The following is a 12041-nucleotide window of genomic DNA, read 5'->3' as shown; positions in this document are numbered from 1 at the left end:
GTAGCGCGCCGTGATCGTATAGTGGTTAGTACTCTGCGTTGTGGCCGCAGCAACCTCGGTTCGAATCCGAGTCACGGCATCGCCCGGCGGTACCACGGCACACGGGCTCTGCTTTTGCCGGGGCTGTTTCTGCTTTGGTTTATTTCATAATTTAATATCGTTGTTCTCTGTTAGGATTTTGAACTTGTTTTAATTATTTTTCATTTATTTTAATTTTTTAATTTAGTTACTTTATGTTCATTTATTTATTTTTTTCTGTTTAATATAACTTAAAATTTTCATTTTAGTTTTTTATTTTTACTTTATGTTTTATTCTTATCCTTAATAGTATTTTCTTTAATTTATTCTATTTTTAAATTTTATTCATTTATTTACCTTTATGTCATCGAATGTTACTTATAGTTTAGTTTTTTCTATTATATTTTATTTTTATATTTAATTTTATTTTAATAGTTCATTTTATATTATTTTTCAATTTAATTATTTATTTTATTTACTTTTATTTTACCTAGGCTAATTTTATATTTTCTATTATATTTTATTTTTATATTTTATTTTTGCTTAATTTTTAATTCTATTTTTATTCCAATTTTACTCTTACTTTGTACCTCATTCTCTCCTCTCGTCTCCTCTCCTCTTATTTTAAAAATACTACTTTAAAATTTAATTTTATGATTTTGTTTACTATTTCTACTTTTATGTTATTTTCTTCATCTTACGTTGTTTTATTGTTCTCTGTCCCTCCACTCCTTCTCTCTCGGCGCCCGCGGACCCCCCGCGCTGGGCGAGCCCAGCCCGGCCCGGACCCCAAGCCCCGCCGGCAACCGGCAAAAAAAAAAAAGAAAGAAAAATGAAGAAAAATGAAATATCGGCGCGACGTGACCAAAAACCGGCAGGCGCGGTGGGCGAGCGAAAAACGGCAAAAGCAGAGCCCGTGTGCCGTGGTACCGCCGGGCGATGCCGTGACTCGGATTCGAACCGAGGTTGCTGCGGCCACAACGCAGAGTACTAACCACTATACGATCACGGCGCGCTACCGGGGCTCTGGGCGGGCGTGGCGGCGCGGCGGCTCTTGGTGCTGCGCCGCTGACGCGCGGCGGGGCCGAACCTGTCGGGGTTTCCCCTTTGTCACCCACATACTGATCTGTGCCATCGCGCCCTCGCCCCTCCCCAACCCTGGGCAGCTTTAGCGGCGGGATTGGTCGAAATCCACAGGGAGAAGGGGCGGAAGTGGCTCGGAGAGCGTTTGTTTACGGGCAGCGCGTGGCACTGAGTGCCCTGAGTGCCCGGTGGTGTCATTAATCACCTATGTCTGAACTGATCCCTGCCAGCCCCGGTTTGGCACACCCGGAGCCACAGCACTTCACCGCTCCCTGTGCAAACAGAGAGCGGGAGGTACCAGTGGGGTGCACAAACCTGGGGATGCGATTCCCACCATCCCGCGTGAAAAGGTGGTTTCGAGCGCACGGTGCAAGGGGGGACATTTTTTCTTGGCTTCCACCCCGTCCTTCTCAGGGACCAGGTGACGTGACTTCACGCCACTGAAGCTTTGGAGGCCACGTGTGCCGCACCCCGGATTTCTTTGGGAAACATTTCCTAGGGTGGGGTAAAAGTTTGGTTTCTACCTTCAGTATCTCTCCTCAAGGCTCATTTTGCCTGGGGGGAAAGTCTCCCGGCTGACCTTTCTTTGGGTGGCACGGTGCCCTGCGCGGCCACGGCGCTGGGCTCCCCCGCACGCCCTCCAGAGCGCCCCGGTGTGAGCCCCGGGAGGAGCCGGGGCGGCCCCGGCGCCGCAGTGCCCAGCCCAGCTCTTTGGACCGAGCTGTTAATGGGTAACTGAGGCATTGGACCGGGAGCTGCGGGGCTGGCGGGTGAGTGCGGGGGGACGGCGGGTGCCAGGGCGGGGGAGCCGTGGGGACAGGGAAGGCACGAGGCTACCGGGGATGTGAGGACGCGGGGGATGAGGCCACCGGGAGTGTGAGGGCGTGGGGTGCAGGGACACAGGGCAGAGGGTCCCGTGGCCACGGTGCTCCAGGGGCTGCGGGGGACACGGGACAGGAGTGCGCGGGGCGCCGGTACACGGGGGGCAGTGGGGGCAGCCCTCCGCTCCCTCCCTCCCTCATTATCTGCCTGTCCATGTGGTCCCGCCCCTGAGGGGCCGGCAGCCAATGAGCCTGAACCAAAACAAGAGGTTTTGGGGCTGGCGCGGGGACGAGGAGGTGGCAGCAGCCCAGGAGTCCTGGGAGGCACCGAGCCTGGGACCGGGTCACAGCCAGGAACCCGGGTGGTCCTGGAACTCCGTGAGGTCTGGGAGGGGTCACTGAGAACAGATGGGTCCTGGGGAGTGTCCTTGAAGTGGTGGTGGACTTGGGGAGGGGGGCCCTCCTGATCTCTGCCAGAGTCCTGGGGAGACATCCCTGAGCACCAGGAGCACCAGCGATGTTGGAGGCCTCTGAGGGGGGTGTGAGGTCCTGGGTTCCCATCATGGGCCTGGGTCCTGCCCTGCTGCCGAGGAGCCATGAACCCAGGGACGCATGGGGGCCAGCACGCCCCAGTGGTTCCCCATGGCGGCTCTGTCAGCCTGTGGAGCCCTGGCCACACCACCTTCAGCTGCCATGAGGTCCCATGACAAGGGGGATGTTCTCCAAAACTCCCCACTTTCACCTGTTTCATTTGGGGCTGAGTCTTTCCCTTCAGTGGACACTGCGAGAAACTGGCGATGACCCTGTAATCTCCTCCTTCTCCACACAGACCTCTACAACTCTCCTCAGAGCAAAGACAACCTCTTACTGCCCCTGTCCCCACACAGAAGTGCTTCTGCAGTTGATCACTGCCTTGCCTGCAAGTCTCTGCTCTTCCCTCATCCTTCTCCAGGTAGAGGAACCGGGAGGGTGTCCAAATGGGATGATGCTCCAAGGGTTCCTGCCCTGGCACAACACTGGTCCTTCTGGGTTTGCTGGACCAATTCTCCCCATATGATTCTTCTTTAGGACCAGTCCCTATGCAAATTACCATTCATTCCTACCCCTCATTCCTTCACTGTGTTAATTATCAGCATGAAAGACCTTCTTCCTCTTACTTGGTTGCACCAAGACCTTTCGATGAGGAAGGATACTTTTTGAAAAATCCATCTTGCAAAGAGGCTCACAGAGGCTGGTGGACACAGTCACCAACTTGGATGAGGAGTACCAGCACTCCCAGCTGCATTCAGTCCTCTCCTATAATTCCTTAGAAGCACATAAAAGACCTCTCCAAAGTTACAAGGAATTCAGCACACCAGCACCATCGCCTGAGGACCCCATGGGATGGTCCCTTGATGCGCTGGGGCAGGACCTGCTCTGAATACTGACTGCAAGGGGCATTCTCCTCTCAGACACCCAAAACTCAAAAGCAGAGTGGGACGTTTGAGCTTCCCCGAGGTGATCCCATCTTTCTCTCCCTAGCCAGCACTGGGCCCTCCCAGTGCTGTTTCCCTAATGCACTGAAGCAAAGGAACTTCTGGAGATGGAAGGAAATCAGATAATCCTGGCCAGCCTTGAGAAGGGGACAGATAACCCAGCTTTCAGCTTAGAAGTAAGTTCTCTTCCCTTCCCTTCCCTTCCCTTCCCTTCCCTTCCCTTCCCTTCACAGGGTGCTCCAGTTAATGATGTTTTCCAGGGAGAGAAGAAACACTATGAGGATTGTGGTGGTCCATGTAGTGAGAGCCAGGAGGAGAGAAGAGAAGGGAAAGGGAGGTTCTCCTCCTACTGCAGGTGGGATAATCTGCACAGATGTGTGAGCTCTGCCAGAGACAAACCTGATTTGGGAGTAGAGTAGGGTGGTATTGAGCACATGGTGGGACGGGACAATGTCTGATGGCTCCATGTGGTCTTGTAGGGTGCCAGTGGCGGGTCTCTGTCCCCGTAGGAGGTGATGATGGGGGTGCTGGGGTTTGTCACTATGGCCCACCTGTACCACCTCCTCCTGCTGGAAGTGCCCGGTGGGAGCCATGGTCAACTGCCAGCTGCAGTTGGGGTGGTTTGGCTTGGCTTGGGCTGATCTTCCACATCCATCTTCTGTGTCTCTCATGTCTCTGGCGTGTGATTCTCCCCAGGAAGGCCCTGCAGCCAGCATCCAAGGCAAAACATTTCTGCAAGGCTCATGCCAAGGTGTTGAGAAGAGTTGTCCTGGGGCTCCTTGGCGTAGGTGAGGACTTCCCAGCACTGAGACTCCACATCCCCACCCCTTTGGCTGGCTGCGCCTCCAGACTCCATGTACTGAATGTGGTCATGTGTGTGCAGGTTGTATCCACTCCCAGCAGCCTCACTGCCCCCTCCTCACCCCATCACTCCTGTCCAGTTCTATCTTCTCCTCACTGTCCCCCTGGCCTTTCTCTACCTGCCCAAAGGGTTTACTGTGCCCCTTCTGCATCCAGCTGGGGTGGTGCTCTTGAGGTCTCCTCATGCAAAGATGGGATCCTCAAGGGTGGTCAGGGAAGGACATTTGGAGGAAATAAACCTCGTGGTTGGCCCCAGTTAGTTATGAACCCATGATCCTACAGCCCTGATGTTTCTGACCCCCAATGTGCCTTCTCCAGCCTACCTGTGCTACTTCATTGCGGCCTGTTACCTCAACTTCCAGCGAGCCCTTGCCTTGGTGGTCATGACTGCTGTGGTTGTCTTCTTCATCTGCTGGGACATCTTCAAGAAGCACTGTGGGGCAAAGGTTCTGCTGCTCCTCCGCCCCATCGGGAAGTGCTTCCAAAAGTCCTGGCAGTGGCTGAAATGGTGAGTCAGAAAGCAGGGCCAGATCCCTCCCAGCAGCTGGGTCCCTTCCCATGGCCCTTGCCAGCACAACCACAGCTGATGGGATCAGGCATGCGCTCTAGTGCCATGCTGGCACCTCACAAATGGCGAGTATGGCCCAGTCTGGGAACCACTTAAAAGCCATGGCAGAGATGTCTTGCTGCTCTGCCTCAGTAGTGTGATGGCTGTTCACACCCCTCGCTTGTGCCTGAGCCCCAGGTTTCTTCAGATACATGGACCTTACAGTGGCAATTCCATCACAATCGGCTCCTGCCCTTTGTGAGCTGCTCTCCCCATGGGGACACAGTCTTGCTGACAGTCTGGGGTTTCCTCTGCAGGCTCCTGTGGGTGGCCCTCCTGGCAGGCCTGATTGTGTGGCTGGCTTTGGACCCTGGCAGAAACCCAGAGCAGCTCATCTCATTAGGTGGCTTCTGCTTTTTGGTGCTGTTCCTGTTTGCCTGCTCCAAGCACCACAGTGCGGTACGTGTTTCAGGTGTGACTTGGCCATTCGTCCCCTTGCAGGAGGTGGCCACCCAGCACTGGAGAACAAGCACTTCATTCCCCCTGGCATCCCCTTCTCTGGAGGAAGCAGAAGCCCACCAGAGCTGAGCCGAGCTGGGCACAGCCTGGGGAGCTGAACTGGTTGGGTGGGTGGACCCCAAAGCCACCTCACTGCTCTTCTTTGCATTGCTCTCCTTCCCAACCCAGGGCTCCCCAACGTTGCCTCTGCCCTGTTTTCTGCCATGTCCCTCATGGTGGGTCAGACCTAGAAACCCAGCACCAGACCCACGCCTGAGCTTCAGGTGCTGTGGGTGGAGGGTGGGCCTGAGTTTCAGGTGCCTTGGGGGCCTGAAATGGTCAGAAATGATTGAAGTCCCAGTGGTTTCCAGCCCAAACTGCTGCAATGCTTTGGCAGTCCCTTCATCCTGCTCCTCCAAAGGGTTATTGAACAGCCAGTTTCAGTCTAGCAGGTCTCTGCTACCAGTCATCATAAAGTCTTTGTGCTTGTCTCCTGGGTCAGCCTAGAAGGTTATGTTCCAGCCAGTTCCAGAGTCCCACCAACTCATTTCTGGCTCTGTCACCAACCCATGTTTGCCGGTTTTTGTGATACTTTATCAGTCTCCCCATGACCTTCACCCAGGGCACTGTGTGGTGTTTGCCATGTGCTGCTGTTGCAGCAGCTGGAAACCAGAGGGGGAAGCCTGTAGGCCTTGACAACATTTCAGCTCCTGTTCTGCTTTTTGTCCCCAGGTGTCCTGGAGAGCTGTTTTCTGGGGTCTTGGTTTAGAGTTCTTACTTGGACTATTCATCCTCCGAACGACTCCCGGCACTCAAGCTTTCCAATGGCTGGGAGACCAGATCCAGGTACTGCATCTACTCATCCCATCCTGTGCTTGCACCCTACGATTAACAGGAAAAGCTGAGTGTGGTATGGGGAGGGGACATGGCAGGGATTGCATGCTCACAGACACTTTTGTTCAGGACTGGAGGGAAGCCAACTCTTCCCTGGTTTTCTGCAGCAGCCCAGAGCCCTAGGTGTGCTCTCACTTGCAGGCTATAGCAGAGCCCTGTGGCTTTGGGAAAGCCCAACAGTATCCCCATCTGAGGTCTCAGAGAGTCATTCTCTGGTGTGCAGTGAAGGGAGGTGTGGGACTGGGGGCACAGCCCCTCACTAGGCAGAATGAGATACCAGGGAAGGACCTGATGTAGATCTCTGTCCTACTATGTAACTTCTTCCCTTGCAGTACTTCCTGGGCTACACCACAGCTGGCTCCAGCTTTGTCTTTGGGAACACACTGATTGAAGAAGTCTTTGCCTTCCAGGTCAGCCAGGGAATGGGGCGTGGGGAGGTTTTCTTCTGATCTGGCTCTTTGCTGGGTCCTGGAGAGCGGAGAGCTAAATGCAGCCAGATCTGCTGCAGTAGAGCTCAACCATCTCAGAGACGGATCTTCCTCAGCTGTGTTATCCACCTGTGGATTTCCTCAGTGCCATGGAGGATTTTCACTGGTCCCTGTCCCTCCTGCCAGCCCAGCTGGGCATTGTGGCACCCAGTAGTGTTGGCTGGCTGTGCAGTACCACATCCTGCCCAGCCTGGTGCTCATGGGTGCCGGGATGTGTGGCTCAGCTCTCCTTTAACCCTTTGCCTTGCCTGCAGACCCTGCCCATCATTGTTTTCTTCAGTTGTGTGATGTCCATCCTCTACTACCTCGGTGTCATGCAGTGGCTTATTCTCAAGGTAGGGCCTCACTCCTAGATCTGAGATGGCAGTGGAAAGGAGAGGAACCTGTTGGGTTCTCTGTCTACTACGGTCAGCTGAGAGATTCCCAGGAAATTTGTCATGGTACTAATTTGGGGTGATTTGTCCTGCTTAAAAGAATAGGCACAAACCCCCTCTTTCTAGCGTGTCCTTCTCAGAAAGCCGAAAAACCAGAACCCTAGAGCTGACGTTTCTACCAAGTCTGGGGGTGCTTCCCAGGATCACCTCCGTGCAGGGGCCAAACAGTGCCTGGCTTCATGGGTATGGTGGCAGGGTGCCAGGAGCCTCTGTCAACACAGTGCCCGTGTCTTTCCCCAGATCTCCTGGCTGCTTCAAGTCTCAATGGGCACCACTCCCACCGAGACTCTCAGTGTGGCAGGGAACATTTTCGTGGGACAGGTAAGGTCCTGGGCAGCAGATCCAGCTCCTCAGTGCTTGCAGCTGAGCCTGCCCTGGAGAAAGGGTCTTCTCCCTCCCTATGAGACCTGTGTCCCTGTGTGGCCCCATCCCAAGGACAGCAGGGTTTTCTCTTCCACAGACCGAAGCCCCGCTGCTCATCCGCCCATACCTCACAGACATGACCCTGTCCGAAATCCATGCTGTGATGACTGGTGGCTTTTCCACCATCGCAGGCAGCGTGATGGGTGCCTACATATCCTTTGGGGTGAGTGCACGAGCAGTTGGATCCACATGCTCCCTGCTACAGGGTCCTGACATGCAAGAACTGCCCTGGACTTGAGGATGAGAGAAGACCCCCAGCAGGTGCTCCATGGTCCCCTTCCATAAGCAGGATGAGAGCAGGATGTCTAGACTCACCTTGTCCCAAAGACACCCCATCCAGCCTCACCTTTGCTGTCCTGGCCAGAACCTCAGAGCCCTGCCAGGTAGAAGGCAGTGCTATGGGACCCCTACCGTGTGTCCCTGCACAGAATCATGGGATAATATAGCCTGGAAAGACCCTCTGGGAAGGTCTCTGGTCTGGCCTCCTGCCAACTGAGATCATGGCAACTGAGGGGATGCCTGGGGCCTTGTCCAGGTTGGTGGTGAGCATCCCATGGATGGAGATCTCTCCCAGCCTCTCTGGTTTCCCCCGCAGGTGCCTCAGTCACAAGAAGCAAATTTTCCTTATATCCAACTCAAACTGTGCCTGTGATTCTCACCTTTTCACTAAGTATCACTGAGCAGTGTCTTCCCTCCAACCCCTTTTTAAACAGAACCAGCAATACCCACCCCCCTCCCTCTTTTTGCCCAACTGAACAATCCCTGCTCCTCCAGCATCCCCTGGGCACTCCTGGCCCCAACCCCCCAGGGTCCAGAGCACTGATGCCTCTCCAGTTCATCAGTGCTCTAAATAAACCTTCCCCTTAACCTGCTGCCTGAGCTCCTGCTATTTAAACATTAATTAGTCTCCTTAAATGGGGAACCAAGGGTGGAAGGTCAGAGAAATGAGACATTGCCAGGGTAGGGGTGAGGCTGGGAGCTTGGCCCTTTGTCAGCAGGTAGAAGTTCGCAGTGTTACACAACCTATTGCTCTGATACCAGTAAAAAGGGACAAGGAAGGGGCAAGAGCCATTATGATTAAATCAAATAGCAGGAGAGATTAACATCACCAAGGGTACGATCACTGCAGCTCCAGCAATGCTTCCATGCAGGCGAGCTGCCCCATGTGCATGGCTGCTTAGCTGGGAAAACCAGCCAATTTTCCCACCCTGAGCAAGTGGAGAGCCCTGAACTGCTCTGAGTGTCACTGGCTGACACCAGGCACGTGCTGGGATGCCCTCAGCCACATACTGGGATGCCCTGGGGTGGCAGGTCACGGGGTGCAGCCTTGTGCAGAGGTGCCTATGCCCCTGGTCTGCACGTTGCAGATCGATGCAGCGTCCCTGATCGCAGCTTCTGTGATGGCTGCGCCCTGCGCCCTCGCCATGGCCAAACTCGTCTACCCCGAAGTGGAGGAGTCCAAGTTCAAGGGCAAAGCAAGCATCCGCCTCTCCAGTGGGTGAGTGTGAGGAGAGGGGCAGTGGAGTGGGGCTGCATGTGTCCTTCCAGTGCAGGGAAGCCATGGGGGCACTTTGGGGCACAAGTGGACACTGCAGGTGGCCCAAGGCTGGGAGAGCCTGTTGTGTGCACACATCCATGGAGTGAGCGCTGACCTGGCATGGGGGATGCCCAGCCAGATGAGTACATTGGGGCTTTTTCCATGCAGGGAAGAGCAGAACATCCTAGAAGCTGCTAGCAATGGGGCTGCCGCCTCCGTGGGTCTCGTGGCCAACATTGCGGCCAACCTCATCGCCTTCTTGGCCGTGCTGGAGTTTATCAACGCTACCCTCCGCTGGTTAGGGGAGATGGTAGACATTGAAGGTCTTACCTTCCAGGTATCCCTAGGAGCAGACCCATGGTCTGGGCTGCCAGATCCTGCATCCCCCACCCATCCCCACCTTTGCCTGCTGCCTCAGTGGGCTGCTGAGACCCTTGCTGGGTTTTTGGCAAGTGCTGGCAGCGGATGTCCAATCCGGGGGCTGTGCAGAAGGTCAGCTCTGAGTCATTCCCTTCTGGGATGCTTTTCCCAGGTGATCTGCTCCTACATCCTCATGCCTGTGGCCTTTCTCATGGGGGCAGACTGGGCAGACTCACCGCTGGTGGCTGAGCTCCTGGGGATCAAGATCTTCCTGAATGAGTTTGTGGCATACCAGCAGCTGGCCACGTACAAGAAGAACCGTCTGATGGGCCTGGAGGAGTGGGATGGGAACCGGAAGCAGTGGATATCTGTGAGGGACACCTCCCACCCTGCCAGGCACAGGGCAGGGATGGAGCCAGCTGGAATGGGGCATGGGACCTGGCTAGGCAGATGGGGGGTGGGCAGGCAGAGGACCATAGAACCATTGAGTTTGGAAAAGTCCTCTAAGATCATTGAATCAGGCTGATGATCAGGCCAGCTAGACTTGGATGTTTGCTAATGGCTGGCTGTGGGAGAAAGGAGTCAGTGAAGCCCTTTCCCATTTATCCTGCTCCTTGATGGGATGGATCATGGTGCTACAGGGCCCCTTGTCCCCCCAGCCGTTCACCCCTGCTCCCAAAAATAGCTGAAGGAGAAGGGGTTGGGGTGGGGGACTTCTCCTCTATCATGTCTGTCTGGGAGCTCCAATATGGTGCTCAACTCTGGGGTTGCTCTTGGGCAGAGGTGACCATCCCCTGCTGCTGTGCCTTCCAGGAGCGAGCCGAGAGCATCACCACCTTTGCCCTCTGTGGATTCGCCAACTTCAGCTCGATTGGCATCACTCTGGGAGGCCTGGGTGAGTGTGACCCATGTCCTGGGTGCCTGGGCACAAGTGAGGGGGATCCTGGGCCAGGAATTTGTTGCCCTCAAGCCTCCATGTTTGGTGTCTGCCAGATAAGAAACAGGATTTGCATGAGGTAACCGGGATGATTTTGCTCTGCACCCATGTGCAAGAGCACGTGCATGTTACCCCAAGCCTGGGTGTCACCCAGCCACAGGGCAAAGAGCAGAAAGACTCCAGTGCTGGGAGTGCTCAGGGCTCTGGTGGATCACCCACAGGTACAGGGTGGGCACAGTGCTCTGCCAGGACAGGCAGATAATGCACTGGGTGCTAGCTGGGATCACCACACCCTCTAGACAGCAGGAATTGGGCTGGGCAGGGCACTATGTGGCAGAGCCAGCTTGGGACTGAGGACATGTCCCCATCTGTCCCCAGCCCAGTGTAAAGCCAGAGGAAGGGTCTGACTCACCCCACTGTCTGTTTTGCCCCCACAGCCTCCATGGTGCCCCAGCGCAAGAGTGACCTTGCCTCCGTGGTGCTGCGGGCCCTGCTCACTGGCATCTGCGTCTCCATGCTCAATGCCTGCCTGGCAGGTAGGTCTCTGCCCACTGCCAGTGGGGCCAGAGAGATCCAGGGAGGGACAGGCACAGGGCTGAAGACCCCGTAAGTGCAGGGTTCAGGGATGGAGGTGGATGGCCTGTCCCCCAAGGCTCTGCCAGAGCCTCCAAACCCTGCTCTCCCCTCGTGGCTCTGCCAAGGGCTGCCCAAGCCCAACAGCTCTTCTGGGGCCCCTCATCCTCCTCTGGGCTGGAACATTTCAAGGGCAACTTTTGGAGTATTTCACGGAGCTCCCTGAAGTCTTGGGGGTGATGTGGGATGGCTCATGGGACCTGCACAGCCCCAGGTACAGGATTTGCAAGCAGGTATAGTCAGGGTGTGGGATTTGTGAGTAGGCATGGGGTACAGGACTCACAGCTTGCTTGGGGTGTGGGATTTGGATCCATGGTCACACTTAAGTCCCAGTAGAAGACCTTGTCCCCCAGGTCTCCTCCACGTGCCAACAGAGGTGGGTGACTGCGCAATGTTCTTCAGCACCACCAACTTCAGCTCAACCAGCTACACCATGTACACCTGCTGTAAGCAGCTCTCTGCCAGGTGGGTGTGAAGGGCCCCAGAGCCATCTGGTCCTGCTCAAGGACCCAGGTGGTGAGGCAGCAGCTTGTACTGACCCTGTGTCTCTCCTTCCAGCTCGGTGCTCCGGAACGGGACACTCTCCTTCACTGGATCCTGGGCTGAGCAGGCAGAGAGCATTCTTTGGCTCACAGAGTGCTGCGGGCACTACAACCACACGTCCTGTGCATGGACAACCTAGAGGTGGGGGAACACCAGGACCTGCAAGGCCTATCCCCAAAGGTAGAAGAAACCCCAAAGAAACCTGAGCATTTGGTCTTCTCCACTCCAGTGCTGGCGGACAGCTGTGTGCACCTTGCAGCCTGCACCCTTAGCTGCTGGCCCCGTGGACACAAGGGAACAGCTCCCAAATAAATTATGGCAACCCTTGTGTGCTTGCCCTCAGACCCCTTCTGGCCCCTGACTGTGGCTGTCCCACACAGCACAAGGTCCTTTGCTGTGGCTGCATCCCGTGCCCGCTGCAGACCTCGCAAGCTGAGCCCCTGTCTGCTGCCAGCCTTAGGCTCTGGGCCCAGCCACCATCGTTTCCCC

The 12041-nt window shown here is 55.3% G+C and overlaps 1 protein-coding gene and 2 non-coding genes across 4 annotated transcripts; 2 read left to right on the top strand and 1 right to left on the bottom strand.

The window, feature by feature from the left end:
• The first annotated feature begins 7 nt into the window (after window positions 1-7).
• TRNAH-GUG lies at window positions 8-79 on the top strand. Its single transcript has one exon. It is a non-coding gene; the product is annotated as a tRNA-His (tRNA).
• Window positions 80-958: 879 nt separating this feature from the next.
• TRNAH-GUG lies at window positions 959-1030 on the bottom strand. Its single transcript has one exon. It is a non-coding gene; the product is annotated as a tRNA-His (tRNA).
• A 628-nt stretch (window positions 1031-1658) lies between these two features.
• LOC125332389 (sodium/nucleoside cotransporter 1-like) lies at window positions 1659-11896 on the top strand. 2 transcript variants are annotated; one of them, XM_048317156.1, is made up of 19 exons: window positions 1659-1871; window positions 2752-2874; window positions 3444-3573; window positions 3658-3752; window positions 4094-4185; window positions 4577-4766; window positions 5123-5264; window positions 6036-6149; window positions 6530-6607; window positions 6940-7020; window positions 7360-7440; window positions 7580-7705; window positions 8910-9040; window positions 9248-9416; window positions 9612-9809; window positions 10253-10334; window positions 10814-10912; window positions 11363-11474; window positions 11568-11896. In XM_048317156.1, exons 3-19 carry the CDS (start codon window positions 3505-3507, stop codon window positions 11689-11691), a joined length of 1983 nt encoding a protein of 660 aa, XP_048173113.1. In that variant the 5' UTR covers window positions 1659-1871; window positions 2752-2874; window positions 3444-3504; the 3' UTR covers window positions 11692-11896. The 2 variants fall into 2 exon arrangements, with proteins under 2 accessions (XP_048173113.1, XP_048173112.1); XM_048317155.1 differs by having other exon boundaries at window positions 1659-1892.
• Window positions 11897-12041: the final 145 nt, after the last annotated feature.

The sequence above is a fragment of the Corvus hawaiiensis genome, chromosome 13, assembly GCF_020740725.1.
Source record: "Corvus hawaiiensis isolate bCorHaw1 chromosome 13, bCorHaw1.pri.cur, whole genome shotgun sequence".
Taxonomy (NCBI): domain Eukaryota; kingdom Metazoa; phylum Chordata; class Aves; order Passeriformes; family Corvidae; genus Corvus; species Corvus hawaiiensis.
This window is presented reverse-complemented; position numbering and strand designations above follow the sequence as displayed.

What these genes read in the sequence shown, in the direction of transcription:
- LOC125332389 (XM_048317156.1), top strand. Translation starts at nt 3,505, where the DNA reads ATGGAAGGAAATCAGATAATCCTGGCCAGCCTTGAGAAGGGGACAGAT. An exon ending in GGCTGGGAGACCAGATCCAG is followed by an intron (nt 6,150 to 6,529) that starts GTACTGCATCTA and finishes CTTCCCTTGCAG; the next exon opens with TACTTCCTGGGCTACACCAC. An exon ending in TTGAAGGTCTTACCTTCCAG is followed by an intron (nt 9,417 to 9,611) that starts GTATCCCTAGGA and finishes TGCTTTTCCCAG; the next exon opens with GTGATCTGCTCCTACATCCT.